We start from the raw sequence: 19,172 nt of genomic DNA on the forward strand, positions 1-19,172 counted from the left end.
GAAGCATAATCTTAATAGACATACACAGGTGCACAGTTGTCACAGACAATTCCCGTGTACAAGATGTGAAAAAACATTTCCGACAAATTTTTCTTTGAGTAGGCATGTGGCAAGTTGTCACCTCAAATTGAGGTGTGAAATATGTAGCTGTGAATTTGAACAGATGCGGTATCTTAAGTTGCATAAGAAGGGATGCATCAAGAGTTAAATAAATTACTTAAGAATGGAACAAGGCCGTAACACAAATGTTTCGGAGATATATATTTAAAATGTCGTAGGCGAATTCTACGATTTTGCATAAACATTACATGGACATTTCTATCGGCATTCGAATCCACAATTTTGCATCTACCAAATTATAAAAAGACAAAAAGAAAAGACTTAAGGTGACTAAAAGACTTATAATGCATATAGGCATAATTCAAACTTAAGTATGATTAAAAGACGATAAATAACTTAACAATGTTGCTTTTGTAATTTACTGACACTAACTGTGGGCTTTTAATTCTAGCGCAGCAACATTTTAATAAATTGTTTTTAGAATATGCTCTAATAAACATTGTCTCAATATTCTATCGGACATTGGTACTTTGAAAAAAACTTTCTATGATTGTTATCTATTGACTACTCTGCATATATACGTCGTAATGCTGGTCATCTGCATATACGTCCCTTACCTGCTTATTTACATTTTAACTTAAAATTTGGATAGAAGCATTCGTTATTGATGTTTGAATCTGGAGTAGTGAACATGTAGTACTTAATTACTATTTACAAATTTCTTTCATCATATCTCTAAGCAGCCTTGCACTTCTTCTGGCACGAGCTACTAAAAGAAGCGTTTTGGTAATGCTCAGTAAACTAATTTCGCAATTTGTGTCCTTATCCCGAAGAAAAGTGATTGCAGTTCTTTCCCGTAGTCACTTTCTTTCGAATTATTGTTGTGAAGTCGATTTGGATATTTTTCCTATATCTTATTTGCGTCGCATTAGGTTGTCTAAATTACCATCCCTGAATGACAATTTCCACAAATCCTTATTGTGTACCGAAATTCAGTTGTCCTTTTGTCCATTTTTATGGATTTAAAATACGAGTTAGTTATCTATTCTTGAAACTGAAAAACCAAGTAATGTAGATGGTTCAAATCCAGGAACAAGAAATGGTTGACTGCATTAAATAACACGTATTCGTTAAATTACAAATTAATAAAAAATAAACTTTCAAAGAACATTATAATGACAATATTCTGTTCATCACACCTAAGACTGTCACTTTATCATTTAATCAAAAACAAATCTGTCGATATTTTATGAAAATTTGTTTTTTTTATTCATGAGGAAAGCAGCAGTATCTTCATATTTCAAAATAAAAAACTACCTTATCTGATGTGCTGTTGTTGATTTTTTTAATATTTTTTAAATCCACATTTTATTGGAGATCGGAAGTCTAAACAGTAATGATGAGGACTTAAAAATGGCAAAAAATCTATTTTGATCATTTTACTTCGCACTTTATATTGCTACATGAAAATATCCTATTTATACCTTATACAACATCTATATTATTTTGTTTGCTCCCTATAAGCAGCTAAGAACTTAATTAAAGGTTGATACACATAATTAAAAGTATTGATCCCATATATAAAGTTAGCATGCCCAAAAGTATTACTGGGAACCTTATATAATCCTACTAAAGTGGTTAATTGCTTGGCTAATCTTTCAACATCAATATAACTAGTAAGAACATCATTTGTAGCATACATTAGGTAAAATGGCGTTTTAATATTTTCCAGCTTATACAAAGGCGGTGTGATGTTTCCATATTGAATAATATTCCCTTCTGGTCCATAATCAAACTGCTGGAAGTTTCCGTTATTCCGAATCTCTTGCCCATAATGAATTACACTCTTTGTAGAGGTACCGGCTGGGTAGTGGCTGGCAACCTTCGGTAACATGCTTATATTAAATTCGTCTTTATTAAACCCTCCAATTACAAACAACAAATTTCTGCATATGTCTTGAGTAAACTGTAACTGACATTCAAATGATATCATTTCTAAGGCTCTATTAGGGAGAATCAGCTCGTTTATACCCAAATTTCTAATAATCCATCCTACGTCGTTGCAAAATGGGGCAATGTATCTCAAAGGGCTGCGCAGATGTTTCATAAAAACCGTTGGAGCTAGTGAGACTATTAATTTAAGGTTCTTCGCCACTTCGGGCAAGGTGGACGCAAGCACGAAAGACATTGTCGTCCCCATTGAATGACCTATATAGATGATCTCGCCTGGCTTACCTAAAAAGAATTTATCCATGGTATATACATTTTTAGTGTAACTTTGTAGATAAGCTTACCAGTTGAATTACTAATGTGGTATAATGTGGTTGGTAAATCTTCTGTAGCGATTTCATGCCATGAGAAATTCCAATATTTCGGGCTGCTGATAGGTAAATATTTGTGACCTCTAGAGTAAATATTACCTCTGGCATTACCCAGCCAAACGTCATAACCATTATCAGCCAAATAAAATGCTAGAAAGTAATTTATTCATAATTATATATGTATTATATATATATTATACACCACACATTTTATATTATATATAAAATGTGTGGTTCTTAAATTTTACCTATTAATAGGATAGGTATATTGGAATGAGATATGGATTTTAGCATTAGAAAATTATAATTAGAGATTATCTGGTACCATCTACTCCTAAATTAAGAAAATAATTGAAAATTATAAAGGGTTAAGGATTTAAAATATAAGAATCATAAAGCCACACAATCTAGTCTTTTAGAGAAGCATCTATTGTCAGACTTAGGGGTTGTCGTATGTCAGAACTTTTTCTGGGCCATTTTTGTCATTACGTCTTTAGAGGTTCTTCCATCCTCGGCGCTAAAAGTGAAGTGATATACTAAGTGAATAATGATGGGTTTGGAGCCTCAGAGTGAATATTGTATCTACACTATAAGGAGGCGTGGATATGTGGTAAAGGAAGCATGACAGAGACTCATGACGTCATTTGACCCTGTCTTCGTTTATTTATGGATTGAGTCCTGTATTAGACGAATAGATTCTCTTCTTCTATGGAAATTTTCAGTCTGAAGAGAATAGAAGTTTAGTCGGCAGCTATGAACACATAAGTGGCCTAATGAACCCATCGTGCCCCATCGGAGGTTAACAAAGGTAGAGGATTAGCCAAGGAGGCACTCTAAACTGAGAACTTTAAGTCACTAGGCAAACTGTAAATATTGCTCAGATATTTGCATCTAGTTTGCTTGAGTACCGGGCACTCTTCGATGACATGGTCTTATATGAGTATGAGAATGGTAATGAGAACTATCGCAGGTGGCATACATTTCCTCATATAATCGCAAGGAAAGACCTTCCTGTGAGGCCTGAAACCAGATTTCTACGTAGTCAGTCTCACCGAGGTCATTTAGCCTGTTCTTTTTTTGTTTCTGTTTGATTTTCAATGATGATTTGTCGTTGTATTAATTTTTTTGTTCCCTTTCTCCGTTACATCTAATTACCAATCTAGTGTCTTTGGTTTTTGTAAAGCATATCATTAAATAAATAAAACGTCTCGTGGAATTGTGTCGCATAGGTCTTGTTACACTTAAGTATGATCACCAAAGGATTGCTCCATATGTAAGTTAGACAAGTAGATCCAATGAATGATCTTCGGATACATATGACGAGGGCAATCCAAAGCAGGGCCTTCCGATATTTTCTTGATTAGATCAGGACAGTTCGGGATCCAGTTTCCTAGAATCCAGACATTCAGGAATCCTAGAAACCGTAGTGTCCTTCAGTTGGTGCATGTTGGGTAAGACGCAGTCTTGTCTTGCCTGTGTTTGTCCTTATCTGGTCTTTCTCACCATCACTGATGATGAGGACGTAGATACAACTACAACTCTAGTACCGAGCGAAAACACGATATGCACTAGGTTTTCCATCCCGTTTATGTTGCATTCAGTATTGGAGATTAACAACCTAAAGGACTAAAGAAAAAGTTCAATACTCTATACACAGGGTGCCCGTTTTAAGTAATGCCAAAATATATGATACGATGGCAGTTTTTTAGAAAAAAGTTGTGCATTTTTGTGGCTTATAAAGTAGCCTTTACAGAGTTGCCCAATTTTCATTTGTTTATATATAATATCGATATAGCCAATCCGAGGTAGCCATAGTGGCATCACTAAAACACCCTGGGACACCCTGTATAATTAACACTGTTGATAATATAAATAATAAAACCATATATATTTTTTATAAATATTTTCTTTAATACTTTTAGTTATCCAATTGGGTTCATAACAAAGACTTTTACCATCTGACTATGTCATAAATACTTTTGGCCTATAAATACTATTGTCTTCTTCCTTATACCCACTTAGGAACTTAACTAAAGGTTCATATACATATGTAAAAGCATTTTTTCCGAAAATAAAATCGACATGTCCAAACGTATCACTTGGAATCTTGTATAATCCAGCAACGGTGGTTAAGTTCTTAGCTAATCTTTCAACGTCAATATAACTGGTAAGAATGTCATTTGGGGCATACATTAAGTAAATGGGCCTTTTAATGTTCTCTAGTTTATACAAAGGAGGTGTAAGGGTTCCATATTTGATCATGTTTCCTTTAGGTCCATAGTCGAATTGCTGGAAGTTGCCTCCACTTCGTATTTCTTGGGAGTAGTGAATAAGGGTTTTTGTTGATGCTCCTGCCGGGTCATGGCTAACTATTTTGGGCAAAGTGTGAATATCAAACTCATTTTTATTGAACCCGGCGATAACAAACAATAAATTGCTGCATATTTCTTTGGTGAACTTCAGAACGCATTCATAAGAAAGCAATTTGAGGACCTTATTAGTGGGAGCTAATTCGTTAATTCCCAAATATTTGGCAATCCAATTAATATCGTAGGCAAATGGAGTTAGATATCTTATCGGGCTGCGAAGGTGTGTCATAAAAACTGTTGGAGCAAGTGAGACTATCAGTTTAAGGTTCTTTGCTACTTGAGGCAAAGTCGAGGCCAAAACGAAAGACATTGTAGTACCCATGGAGTGGCCTATGTAGATTATTTCCCCTGGTTTACCTGAATAAAAAAATAAATTTTATTATGTAGTTATGATAAGCAATAGACTCAGGCTTACCAGTATTATTGCTAATATGGTACAAGGTTGCTGGTAAATCCACTGTGGCCATTTCATGCCAGGAGAAGTTCCAATACTTTGGACTGCTAAGTGGTAAGGACACGTGGCCTCTAGAGTAAATATTTCCTCTTGCATTACCCAGCCATACGTCATATCCGTTGTCGGCTAAATAAAATGCTATGAAAGGAAAACTACATTAATTTGTGTTGGTTATCATTCAACTTTGAATTTAACAACACAAAATTTACTACCACCCAGCTATAAGAAATTGACACTGACCTTATTTTAGTCCAACCTTGAATTTTTTATCAATAATTTTGTAATGAGACGCATAAAAACTTGCCACTAAATGTATTTTTTTGAGAATTAAAACCTGCAAGCAATAATGTGATAAAAAGTTTGTAATGAGTAATTACAAAAATTGTATTTAAAATTGGTGGGTTTTACCTTTAGGTTGGTTTCATTATAAAAACAAATTATTTGCCCTCTTCAAACTTCTATGGGTTTAATTTCCTGATTTTATTTAGGCCATTCTGGTTGTATGGCCGTATAAATTGTCTATTTTTTTGTATGCGAATTTGCCTTTGATATACTTTATCATAAATTGCAATCTAGTAAATTAGTATTGCTGCTTCAGTAAACGATTTTAAAAGGTCAATCATATATATTTCAGTAATTCAAATATAATGCATTATAATACAATACATATTGTTAAAATTTTTTAGCATATACCTGACGGCACAGGATAAATAGAGCACTCTATAACTTCGTTATTTTTCAATATAAAATGGGATATTCCTTATATTTGTACATAATGTTGATAGAAAATGATATTCGAAAAACAATGGTATCCTGATTTGTCACTTTTTGTCACATAACGTCAGAAAGAATATTACTTTTTAAATACTGAAATGTATCCAACCGCAGTTGTGATGACTTCACTTTTATCACTTTATTTAGAGTGGGTAAATTACAATTTGCTGTACATTGATAGCAACTTATCATTTGAATATAATTCTTTCCAATCCTTAACCATAATTACTTGTCAATTTAGTCTCACTTTAAGAATTACATTATATACTGATATATCTTAACATCAACGTCTTAGAAAAAAATTTGTAAAATACTTAGAACATTGAAAGGTTCAATGTACATCTATCCTAATAAGGGAAGCGATAAGAAAAAAACATTGACAATATACCGGGTACTCAGAAACTCTACCCACAACCTTTACAGGGTGATTCTCTAACAAAACATAAGAATATTGTGTGCAAATGCATACATTCGTCAGACGTTTAGGACATGTATGGACATGTATATGTACAATGTAGATATTTTTTAAAATTACACTCAGTAGATCAGTACATTGTAAGGGGTACATAATTATGTAAATTACATGAAATGCATATAAACATGTACAATATTTTAGAAAATAAACGGTCATATTATAAAAAAACAAAGAAAGTTACTTTTTCTATATTCCTGAATTATCCATTTCTATCTGAACTTGAGGTATTACTAGGAACGTAATAAAATATGGTAATAATGGCAATAAAATAATATCTTGTCTTTATAAATGGGTAAACTATGCCCGACAAAAACAATTTCCAGAATATCCAGACACTTATTTAGAAATGAAATATTGATATACAGGGTGTTTACTAAACATTCGGCAAAAATTTAAGGGATTATTCCTTGGACTATTCTAAGGATATTTTGTCCTTTTATGATTTTTCATCGAAAGATTTCGAAGATACGGGGCGCAAAAGAATTTTAACAATAACAATTATTCATTGAAAAAATCTGCAGGAAGAAGTGCCTGAACGCGTTGTCTGTGGTATGGGTTCAACAAATATTCTCTAAGAATCTTCTAAATTGTCCCGATACTTACATCTATTAAGTATTTGCAATTTTTCGAGTAAGGGTACCTGGATCTGCTTCTACCATGGCCAGCACATTCTCTTCTAATTTTACCTTTCTTACTGTCATTGGCCTTCCTGATCCTCCACTTCGCTTCAATGCGCCTATTTCACGAAGTCGTTGATGTCTACTTTGGAAGGTTTTCCGTTTAGGAACATTATGATTAGGAAATCGTTCACATATGAAAAATACTAGCTTCTAATGAATTGCCATCAGCAGTCCATAAATGTAATGCATGTCAGCGATCTCGGCGTTCGTATTGCCAGCCATTCATGATAGACGTCTTCACTAACAAAACTTTGAGTACTTATTAAACACAGAATATACAAAAATACACGTCTAAATTTTTCTAAAATTTTGACACTGATTGTCAAATCAGGCAATTGTAGTATGCTATACTTTTATTTCGGCTACATTAATAATTTTAAAAATACCAAAATTAAATGGTTGAACTTGAAATTTTTTCGCCCCGTATCTTCGAAACACAGCGTCCTATCAAAAATTATAAAACGACAAAATATCCTTAGAATAGTCCAAGGAATAATCCCTTAAATTTTTGCGGCATGTTGAGTAAACACCCTGTATATAGGAATACAGCAGAAAGAAGCAGTCTGACGTAATACAAAAAATGGTAATAAAATTATGTTTCCTCTAATTAATTAGGTAAACTAGGCCAAAAAACACAATTTTAAGAAGATCCAGAGAGTAATTTGGAAATAAAATTATGATATAAGTACAAAAACAGGTAAAAAAGTTCAAATTTGATTTCTATATCCCTATAGTCAGGTATGATAAAGAATGGTATACATATAATAAAATATTGTTTTTTCTATTTAATTGGTAAACTTCTATTTATATAATTTCATATAAATAATTTACAGTAATAACTCTATAGTTACAATGTTATTTGCGAGAAACAAGAGTTTGGGTGGAAAAATTTTAGAAAAATAGGAAATACCTTTTGTATTTAAGTTAAAATTGTATCTTTGTTTCTGAGCGCTGAATTTAGATTAGGAGTTACGATCTTTTTTAACAAAATCATTTATTCAAGGTTTTATAATTACAATAAAATATTATTTGATTAATACATTGCTTATTTTGACTTAAGTACAGGTATAAAACTGGTTGCGGAAAATTAAAAAAAACTTATCCTACAAGATGTTTGCCAGAAAAACTACTGTTACTAAATAATACATGTAGAGCCTAACGTCTACCGTATTTCTTTATGCAATATTTATACATTTATTTATAATACTTTTTTACGTTTTTGGTAAAAACATTTTGTGACTTTTCATTTTTAAAGAGTTAGGGAGGTTGTTGAAAGTCTTTGATGCCTCAATTCTAGGATTACGCAGCACGATGCATTACCTAACTGAATGTCACTAGAAATTCTTAAATTATTAGAGTGAATTTGATTAGAATGGTTGATTGAATTTTGGTTATTATTAATAATCTTATATAGGTACACTAATTTTGCTTGCTCTGTGCTAAGGATATTACTCAAAGATTGTAGGTACATTTATCATTACATAAGATCTTCTCAGTATGGGGACGGTATTCAGAACTAAATAGTAACTTGTTTTGAACAATTTGAACTTTTTCAAAGTTGGTTAAGTTGGAACACTGGAATAAGGTATATTATGACAGATATAAGTATGCAGTATAACTCCGATATTTGTTATCAAAACTTAAAAAATGCTCTACAAACAGCCTCAATAAAGTAAACTAACTTATTTCTTATTTGATCATGTTAAGCTCGTCATGATAGCTGTCATCGATTTATTTAATTTTAGCTAATTAACTATATTTGCCATATTAAATTGTGATATGAAAAAATATTTATTTTAGCGTAGGTAATTGTGTATTGCTTCCAAAAACTCCCACAAGAATAGTTCTAGAGGGCAGTTATTTTGAAGAGATCCCAGAATGCATAAGCTACCATTCAAATAATTTTTTCTTGATCTAAACCTAAGAGTGAAGCGTAGTTTTAAATCAGTTTCAAAGAATTTTCTGAAATCGTCTTCGTTAATTTCCTTTCGCACAGTAGTGAGATAAAAACTGTAATAATTTCTTTCCTTCTTTGAATATATCCAACTTGTGGAGACTGTTATATGTTGGTGATTGCGAGTTTCTTTTTTGAAGATGGCTTGAGAAACGGCGAAATTTATAAATAGTTAAAAATATATATACGCCAATATTTTCACTATTTACATTACAAAACATAATATGGGTCTCCGAATATGCCTCCCGCCAAGAGGTTTCGGGATTGCCTATAGGCCGAGCACTAACGTGACTCATGAAAATCAAAGGCTTCAATTGCCAGAATGATTGTACTATATAAGGATATTTTCTTTTCTTTTCTTAAGTGATTGAACTAAATTGTGTTACTAAAATTTAAACACTAAGTGGACACTGTAGTATAGTTGATTGTAATCTGTTTGCATCCTAAATGTAAGTGTTAGTTAATAAAGGCCAGATTTATTTACTTTAAATAAATGAGATAAATAAAATCAATTTAACGGTTTATGATAATTTATGGTAAGTTCATTGGTAACTTTTGCCTTTAATTTATTATAAACTATAAGTGTCTTTTATACATACCCAATGTATTGTTTCCATTCAAAACAAAATCAGCGCTACTCCCCATCAATCCATGCTGCAGATACACCGGTTGTCCACCAGTCTGTCCATCCTTATTTCCGGGTATTCGATGGACTCTCAACAAATAGCCGTCCGGCGATTCAATCACGTGACTCTCCGAAGGGTAACCGTGACGTCGAATTATCTGCGGCACGTCCAGGTTTTCGTCTGGGTCGAATTTACAATCGTCCGCGATATTTCCGAGCACATCCGCCCCTTGTTTATGTAAGGTTTCCGGCAATTGTTTCAAAAGGGTCTTTTTGTAGTACATTATGTCATTTTCGAGGATTTTTACAGGGTTTTGAAGGTCGGTAGGAACTACCGAATCCAAAGATGCGAATATTATAAAGGTTACTATGAGGATACTTGACATTTTGGCTTATATTTGAAAAATAAAAGTTTACCGACTTATACGCGACTGCGGAACATGACCGCGGAACGAAATGAAAAAGACTGGTTTCGCTGCATTTATTGATGTTTTGGACCGGCTTGTTTGGCATTGGGTGGATATAATGTCGACAGTCAACTGGTCTGGACTAATAATTTCAAAAAATTTCTTTGTTTAATTTTTTTTTCGCATAGTACTACGGATTAAATTTGCATTTATCTGAGACGATATATATCATCTTAAGATAAAGGAATTTACGGGGTATTTAACGCGAAAAATTTATCCGCTATTAATGCTACTATGCCTGAAGAGAGCGCAATAAATATCAATATATAAAAAAATCATAACATTTTTCTGAAATTTCGCCACATCATAATAAATTTCGTTAAAATTAGACAAGGGTAGATTGGTATAAACGTGATTTTTTTTTAATAGCCTGAAAGCACCAGGGCAAATTTTATTCTTTTGTGCCGAAATACTCATGTATTAACAAGCAACAGAAATTCAAAGGTAAAGCCTTAAGTTAAAGGGGATAAAAAAACGTAACGACAATTAAGGCTTCACCGTATTCCCACTTGAGCTTGTTGTTAAGAGGAGAAATGTATTACATCGCACAACTCGGCCACCTCTACCAAAGTATGTACATTTCGACATAAAAATTAAGTTGAAATATATAACTTTGTCTCTACGTTCAATTTGAATCGGAGTTAGTAGAGGGGAAGTAGGAGAAACGCTATCGTTCCCTTTTGAACTTGTGGCTAGGTCTTGTTATTATAGTAAGTTAATACATTGATTTCGGCACTCAAGTTCTTCTTTGGCCGGATTGTATATATTGTATAGTTACAGGTTGGAGAAGTATGAATTCATAAACCCAAAAAAAAATTATATGAGTTAGGTCTCCACTGATTATAATGTTAAGATAAAATATAATAAGTTTATCGCAAATATAAATAAAGCAATATCATACTGATATACATACATTTAAAAAAAAAGTACATAAAATATTCTCCTATTCTAGTTTTTTTTTAACGAGCTTAAGGGATGTAATTTTTTCTCTCTTAATGTAATATCAAGCTTTTCCAGCAATATGATATGATCAATACAAGTTTGAATATATTTCAATATTTTGTACTACATAACCTGCTCCTGTAAAATATCAGATTCTATTTCTAAAAGTATGTTCCTTAATTAATTTTTTACGCACTTTTGTATATTGGGATATGTCTTTTAAAATGTTTTCAACAAGTGCCAGATATAAAAATTATTTTTATATACTCTTCCTAGACAGTTGGATGTTGGAATTTTGGAGATTTTGAGAGGCACATTTAAAATCTTCGAAACGATGATTGCAAATATTGTTAAAAGTATTGAAATTTTATTGGATTATCCATATTTACTGCTACAGCGTGGTGTTTTTCATTTCGCTTTCCATTCATTTTTTTTGTTCATAAATTGGCTATAATTAATTTTTTTTTCTTACAAGTAACATTTTATACATAGTTAAAGTAATAATTTATTTTTTAAAACACGATATCTTGCAAATTAAAAATAGTTGCTATCTAAAGCTATCTCTTAAAGATGACTATCCTGGTATGTAGGATTCCTGAGGTAACATCTATATCTAAGGAGTACGAGCCCTTGCCTTTAATGAATTATTTTTTATTAAACATGTAAAAAAACAGCCATGCTAATAGCAATATAATTTTATTTAAAAAAAACAAATAAATAGGTATAATAAAATAATTTAATTGTATACAAATAATGCGTTTAATTATTATATGATTTACTGGTAAGCACATTTTTTATTATGAGACTAACTAAATTACATCAAATTAAAAAAAAAAAACATTTATGTTCTCCACTCAAGCATCAGACCTATTTACCCTTTTTTCATTTCATAATAATGTCTTGATAACGTAAACTACACCAGCGAATTGGTTCGATAAACAAATTATTATTAGTCATATTAATGATTGTCCAGTACATATTACTGTTAGTCATTCACCATGTTATACAATTTTTTTTAATCAAAAACATTTTTTTCATGAACTTTGCTGTTTTGCATCATATTGTAATTATATTGTGGTAGAGTCACTGGGTTTTTTAAAATAACTAGTATTTATTATTGGTTAGCAGGCAGTTTTAAATGAATTTAATTAAAATCAATGATAAGAATTTATACTTCTACCAGGATTTATATTAATCATTGATTTTATATTTTAACTCAGGATAAGAATATAGGAAATATAGTGTAAGTCTTAAATTTAACAACTGTTAAAAGTGAGTTTGTTTTTGAAAATAGGTTGAGATAGTGGAATAATGATAATGAAATGGATATTTAATTTTTCCTTCAAAAAAAGTTAAGTGTCCAAATGCATTGTTACCACTAAGAATATTAACTGATATCGATATTTAAAACACCTTTGCATTTACATAATTTATATAACCCTATATGGTAATACTTTCAGAAAATAACCATAATTTGCCTAAAATAGCTGCATAATATTCTCTTAGATATTAATAGTACATTAGATATGTTTTATAATGCCCTTAATAGATGTTTTAATATTTTTGTATCTAAAGCAATTGCAAAAAATAGAAAATTTCCTTTTTGGTTTAGCCCTGAGTTGAAAGCACTGATTTTTGAAAAAAAGAGGACACAGAACTCTTAAAGTAATTAACTCTGTTGAAGACTATAGAGTACTCTCTGAATTGAGAAAATCATGCAAAGCTTTATATGAAAATACTTATCATGGACATATCTTAGATGTTCAGGGATCTATAGGTTCTGATAGTAGAACTTTTTGGAGTTGGAAAAATATAAATAAAAAAGATTGTAGCTCAATAGTTTATGGTGAATTATCTACCAGAAATACTTCAGATATTATAGAGCCTTCTGGAAATTATTTTTCCTCTATCTATTGCAGTACACCCTGTACTTCTCGGTCCTGTAACTATCTAAAAACCACCAATCTTGGCTGATTATACAGTGATGTGACAGTGACGCGCAAGTTGGAACAAATTCATATAAAATTCAAGGGTGTGTTCGAAAAAAAACGCTCGGAGACGTCGATTTTTATTTTTTTGGATTTTTTTGATGATAAATTCATGTATTCAACCAAAAATAAGCAATGACCTCCAACATTTTTCAATTCTGCATATATATATATTGTAAGTATATTTTGTATACCATGTCTTATACCTAATACTAACATTATTATTGTAACTAACAAAATTTTCGTTATTGGACCAGGAAATCTACACTGGAGTATGGAAAGCCACACACAATTTACCAAGAAGTTAAACGTATGGGCAGGAACTGTGGGTGCCTATTTTATTGAGGGTGCACTTACCTCTGAAAAATATTTAGAGTTGCTTCAAAATCAGATAGTACCTAGTTTAATTGCACTTTATCCAAATGGCGAAAACCCATTTATACCGGCAGATTCGATACGGTTCCAACAGGATGGCACCCCCCGCTACACTATTCGCGAACAGTACGAGATTACCTTACCAACATTTTCCCAAATAGATGGATTGGAAGGGGGGGTTTTATTGAATGGCCAGCAAGATCGCCAGATTTAACCCCATTGGATTTTTATCTATGGGGTTATCTAAAATCTAAAGTTTATTTAGATAAACTGAAAGTTTAGAAGAATTAAATAATAGAATTATAGCCGAAATACGACAAATCCGGCCTCAATCAATAAGTAAAGTATTACAAGAATTTGAATATCGACTTGGTTACTGTCAGGAAGTTAATGGTTAACGATTTGAACATTTTAATTTTTTTTATAAACTGTTCAAAAATTCATGGCTATTTATGAGAAAAATAATCGCAAATTTCTTAATAAATATTGAGGTTAGTTATAGGACATGGTATACAAAATATACTTAAAATTTTATACAGAATTAAAAAATAAAATAAGAAATGGGTGTTTCTATTTTAGAAAATTAAGTGTAGTCGTAGCTCATTTTTGGTCTACCCTGTATACATGAATTCATCATCAAAAAAATCGCAGTAGCGTGACAGCGCGTGTCCGAGCGTTTTTTTTTTTCTAACACATCACTGAATTTTAAAAGAATTTGTTCCAACTTGCGCGTTCACTCTGTATATTATCCCTATAGAGGTGTTTAATGCAATATCGCATATGAACAATAAACTGGGGGCTGGACCGGATGGTATTCCACCTTGTTTTATTAAGAATTGCCAGTGTATTCTATCTAGTTATCTAAAATATTGAACATATCCTTATCCACAGGTATGTTTCCTGATATCTGGAAGGTAACTTATATTACTCCTATACATAAGAGTGGAGACAAAACATATGTGAAGAACTATAGGGGTATTTTTAAGTTTTCTATCTTTGGCAAAATTTTTGAACAAATTGTTCACTAGAAAATGTATCAGACTTTTAAGAATATTTTTTCTACAGCCCAACATGGATTTATTCCTGGTCGCTCTACAACAGGTAACAACCAATTTGCTGGCATATGAAGAGAACTTGTTAGGGGCCTTGAAGAGACAATGTCAGGTAAATGTCGTATATACGGACTTCTCTAAGGCTTTTGAACACGGTTAATCATCAATTTCTTTTGGGTAACCTTAGAGGCTTGGGAGTTCATGGACCTCTTCTGCAATGGATTCGTAGTTATCTTTCCGATCGTGTTCAAAAAGTAAAGATTTGGGAGTTTGAGTCTTCTAACATAAATGTTGCATCTGGAGTTCCCGAGGGCGCTCAATGACATAGAGAAATGTATATTTGCAAGCCACTTACTTTTATTTGCTGATGACTTAAATATTTTTAAAATTATTCAAATAATGGGTGCGTGTGATCTAAATTGTGTAAAACTTAATCTTGCTAAATGTTCTATAATTACCTTTTTAAGAAAGAAAACTAATCATATGTATGATTACACATTAGATGATACAGCACTTAACCGCTTGGACCATATAAAAGACCTTGGTGTTATTCTTGACCGAAGACTTCGTTTTGACTTGCACATCACATATCAGACCGTGCTATAACGCCTCATGGTTTTGTTAAACGCATACTTACGTATAAAACGTATACTATTCAGTTGTACGATCAGTGTTGGACTATGGGTCTTCGGTCTGGTCTCCAGGCTATGAGGTCTATAAAAGCAACATTGAATTTTATAAATGAGCACATGAAGTTATTAACATTATCGACTAGACTTATTTATTTAGATCTCGTTCTGTTCTATAAAATTGTAAATTCGTTCACTGACACGCCAGAGCTTTTAGGTGTTGTTGGATTCTCTGTACCTCAAAGGGTGGTTCGCATTCACTCTATTTTTAATGAGTCACATTTCAGAGCAAACTATGCATTTAATTCCCATTAGCCAGAATGTGTAGGGAAGTGAATTCACTGCCGGAAAGCATTGACGTTTTTAAACTTTTCTTAAATTTATTTAAGAATAAACTAAAAAACATTTTTAAATAGTTAACCTTTGTAATGTTTTTCATTTTTATTATTAGAACTTGCCTTATTATTATTGAAGCCTGCATTATTTCTGTTTTTATTTTAAGTATCTTTGACAAATGTGAATGTCATCCAGTTTGTAATTGTGCCAATTTTTTTTTTATAATATCAATAATTTTACATAGAAATGGTTGTATCTTATCACCGTTAATAAACTATTATTATTATTATTAATAAGAGAGTAAGAAAAATGTTTAGCTCACTGTTATATAATGGACTTCTGAAACCTCATGTGGAGTATGCATTTGTTATTTGATCACAACGCATACAACGGCTAAATTTAATAGAGAATGTGTAGAACAATATATGTCAAAATTATATAAACTCATACTTTTGTTAAAGATTGAGTGACAATACTATAAAATGTATATAATATATTGAATAATTCCAACTAGAAACAAAAAACAGATCTGATAATTTTTGTAAACTTTAGGGTACCATAGATTGCTGAATAATACAGAATCTCTTAACTTCATTTTATAAAGAGATGGAATGTAGGTCATTATATTGAGTGATCAGTGTGAATTTTATGTATTACTTTTACTTCTGTTTTTTTTTTTCTGTATGAACACCAGTAGTTCTTTTGCAGCCCTTGGTACTGCAGTACTCCATAACCAGTTACCCACTAAAACTTTCCTGCTGGGTGGTACCAGTTGGTTCCCTGCACTGCGATCTGCTCTGTTGCAGTCTTATAGATTTACTGCCACATCTTCAGTTATGTTGCTTCTAGGTCTCTACACTCTTACTCAGCCCCTCAACATAAAAGGGGGGCTGTCACCTTTATGAAGGGGAAACTGTCCAAGAGTTAATTGGGGAATTCCAGCTTTTTACTGCTGTTACTTCTATTATTATTTAAATTCTTATGGCCTTGTGTTATTATTTTTGATATTTATTTTATTACTACTTTTATTCAATTAACCAAACCAAGTGTTTATTGAGCAAAAAAAGAATTACTAGTTTAGTAGATTGCTTTTAGCTTTTAAGTTATCATCATTAGTAAAAGTCAGTAATACACAGCAGACCAACAAACATTCCTAAACCAAAGGTCTCATTGTTAAAATAATGCTTTCCAAGCAATACAGTCAATACCATATTTTTTCATTACTTTTATAATTTCAGTTCTATATATTGTTTAAAGTACAATCAATCTGGCATCCAAAAAGGCCAAAAAATGTTTGAAAATCCATGCAACCATTGTTCTTCACCAGTTAGAAATCTTCCCCTTATAATTTTTTGGGAATTTGATTTTCGGGCAAAGAAAAATTTATAAAATTCCCATAATTGACCTTTCAAGAGTGAATTTTGGTATCTAATTTTTAAAATGAATTTTAAAAATAATTAAAATTTGTTGACTGATGTACTGTCAGGCTTCAGGTAATTTACAAGTAATTACTGCTAATTATGCCTTTAAGCCACTTTAACAATAGGAACTCCAAGAATCTAAATTCTAAAAAAATAAAAGATAAAGATAATAATAATAAAGATTTTAGATTTGTTGGGATATTCCATAAGTAGGGAAGCCGAGAGCTTGACTCTTGACCAACAACAACTTCCTTGTTTATATATAAATTTTGGTATAATCAACTTAAACTTAAAATCCAAATTTGCATAATCCGATAAGGATTCTGGCAGTTAACTTTAGTCTCATTTACAGTATTACCATTGATGTCTCTTGGATGCTATGTGATAAAGATGAACATTTAGAATCATATTGGAAAACAACACACATTTATTTAAAAAATATAACAAATCTAAATATACCAAGAGAATTTGACTAAAACTTTTTGAGCTTAAGTAATTCATTATGTTTTTTAATCCCCATTTTTCTTATCCTTCTCCAATAAGCTTTTGAGTTAGGATCCATTTCTTCCAAGGGAGGTGGAGGACCTGTTCTGATCTCCCACAACCAACTTGGGTACTCACTATGGGGGGCTAACTTGATTTCCTCTCCTGTTTTAAATATATTGGCCCCACAACAATAATTTACTAGTTTTTCTGGATCAGTTTCCACTGGTAGGACTTTCTTCTCTGCTATAGGCCCTGACTTACCAACTTTCTTCTTTTTCATACCCAACATACTAACACCTAAATGAAGAAAAGTGTGATTAACCTTTTTTTGCAAATTTTCTAAGGAACTTACTGCTAGCGTTGGCTTTAGCGTAGTTATTTCTCGGGAAATTTAACTCGAAACTTAAGACGAGGCATCTCTTTAGCGGTGCTAAGTTATAAAATGATGAAAAATTCATTTTTACGGCCCAATAGGAAAAATATTTGTATAAAGAAAACTTTCTGTAGTTGTGACTACAGAAAGTTTTACGATCAGTGTGGGGTGTTTTGGTCAGGTTATGTAAATGGTAAATAAAGGAGTGACTACGGTTCAATTTGTGTCAACGTAATTGACAAATTACAGCGTGGGGTCATAATTAAATTAACTATTTTGTTAGGTATTACGTCACTATTCCAATAGACATAAACATACAAAAAACTATCTCAGATGCCCAATTATTGAACAACAGAAGAAAATAGAATTATTTTCGTACTTAGAAGAAATATATTTCGTTCTATTTAAATCACTTTAAGTCCAAATACAATAATTGACTTAAGGTATAATAGATCTTTTTATATGACCAGAAGTTAATGATTAACCTATCGGCCTCTGTTCGATAGATTAGTCGATAGAAGCTCGTTTCTTTTTTCCAATATCCTAACTTTTAAACTTTTAACTTTTTTTCTATATTAATATTGAAAAAACAATTTAATCAAGGTAAATTAAAATTAAATTGAATATATAAGAAGATTTATCTTTTTGGTATTTTTTTCTCAAACTCACATTTATTTCACATTGGTAAATTGTTTCGAAAAGGAACAAAAAAAGTTTGTTCATTTTAATTTTTGTACATTTCAATTTTAGTTTGTTTTCGAAAAAGACAATACAAAAATTATTCATTTTAATTTGTTAAACGATGGAATTCTAATAGACAAACATAATGGTCGAGGGGACAGATTTATTAAAACACAATTAAATGAAAACCTGGGAATTGATTTGAAAATGAAATTAAACACATCTGAATCCATTTTGGAAACTGTTCCAATGAAACATTATTTTATTAAAAATACAAAAATTCCCACGGGATTACTAATGTATGAACATTTAAAGAAGCCCTGGTATATTGGAGTGTATATCTGTTGTTAGTAACAGCTCTAATTAAATTGTCCATGTCGTTTTGCTCAATTTGTAGCCATTGCTGTTGCATACAACTCTTCCCCTGATTTAAAACACGCATTTTCAACATATGCCAAACGTGCTCAATAGGATTTAAGTGAGGGGATTGCGCCAGCTACGGCAATATCTGAATATTGTGCTGCTCCAAAAAGTTTCTAGCAGTTTTTGCAACATGCGTATAAAACTTTCAACAAATTCTGTAGCGCGTGAATGAACAATGGGTTTCGAAAATTGATCCCCATTTTTATTTGCTGTTAAAAATCCTTCAATGGGAACTAGATTGGTCCAAGAACCGATAGAAATTTCAGGCCAAACCATTAAACTGCCGC

General features: G+C 31.8%; 2 protein-coding genes and 1 long non-coding RNA gene across 4 annotated transcripts; 1 reads left to right on the top strand and 2 right to left on the bottom strand.

Moving 5' to 3' along the window:
• Window positions 1–1,484: 1,484 nt before the first annotated feature.
• LOC126735050 (lipase member K-like) lies at window positions 1,485–10,188 on the bottom strand. 2 transcript variants are annotated; one of them, XM_050438933.1, is made up of 3 exons: window positions 9,687–10,188; window positions 2,355–2,531; window positions 1,485–2,295 (listed from the first exon to the last, which is right to left on the bottom strand). In XM_050438933.1, the coding sequence occupies exons 1-3, from the start codon at window positions 10,096–10,098 to the stop codon at window positions 1,562–1,564; spliced, it is 1,323 nt and encodes a 440-aa protein (XP_050294890.1). In that variant the 5' UTR covers window positions 10,099–10,188; the 3' UTR covers window positions 1,485–1,561. The 2 variants fall into 2 exon arrangements, with proteins under 2 accessions (XP_050294890.1, XP_050294889.1); XM_050438932.1 differs by lacking the exons at window positions 1,485–2,295; window positions 2,355–2,531 and adding exons at window positions 4,270–5,107; window positions 5,166–5,342 and having other exon boundaries at window positions 9,687–10,186.
• A 2,017-nt stretch (window positions 10,189–12,205) lies between these two features.
• On the top strand, window positions 12,206–14,076 carry LOC126735532 (uncharacterized). Its single transcript, XR_007660430.1, has 3 exons — window positions 12,206–12,364; window positions 13,041–13,284; window positions 13,367–14,076. It is a non-coding gene; the product is annotated as an uncharacterized LOC126735532 (long non-coding RNA).
• Window positions 14,077–17,326: 3,250 nt separating this feature from the next.
• LOC126735242 (39S ribosomal protein L54, mitochondrial) lies at window positions 17,327–17,984 on the bottom strand. Its single transcript, XM_050439191.1, has 2 exons — window positions 17,761–17,984; window positions 17,327–17,705 (listed from the first exon to the last, which is right to left on the bottom strand). Exons 1-2 carry the CDS (start codon window positions 17,864–17,866, stop codon window positions 17,395–17,397), a joined length of 417 nt encoding a protein of 138 aa, XP_050295148.1. The 5' UTR covers window positions 17,867–17,984; the 3' UTR covers window positions 17,327–17,394.
• Window positions 17,985–19,172: the final 1,188 nt, after the last annotated feature.

This window comes from Anthonomus grandis, chromosome 4 (genome assembly GCF_022605725.1).
Source record: "Anthonomus grandis grandis chromosome 4, icAntGran1.3, whole genome shotgun sequence".
NCBI lineage: Eukaryota > Metazoa > Arthropoda > Insecta > Coleoptera > Curculionidae > Anthonomus > Anthonomus grandis.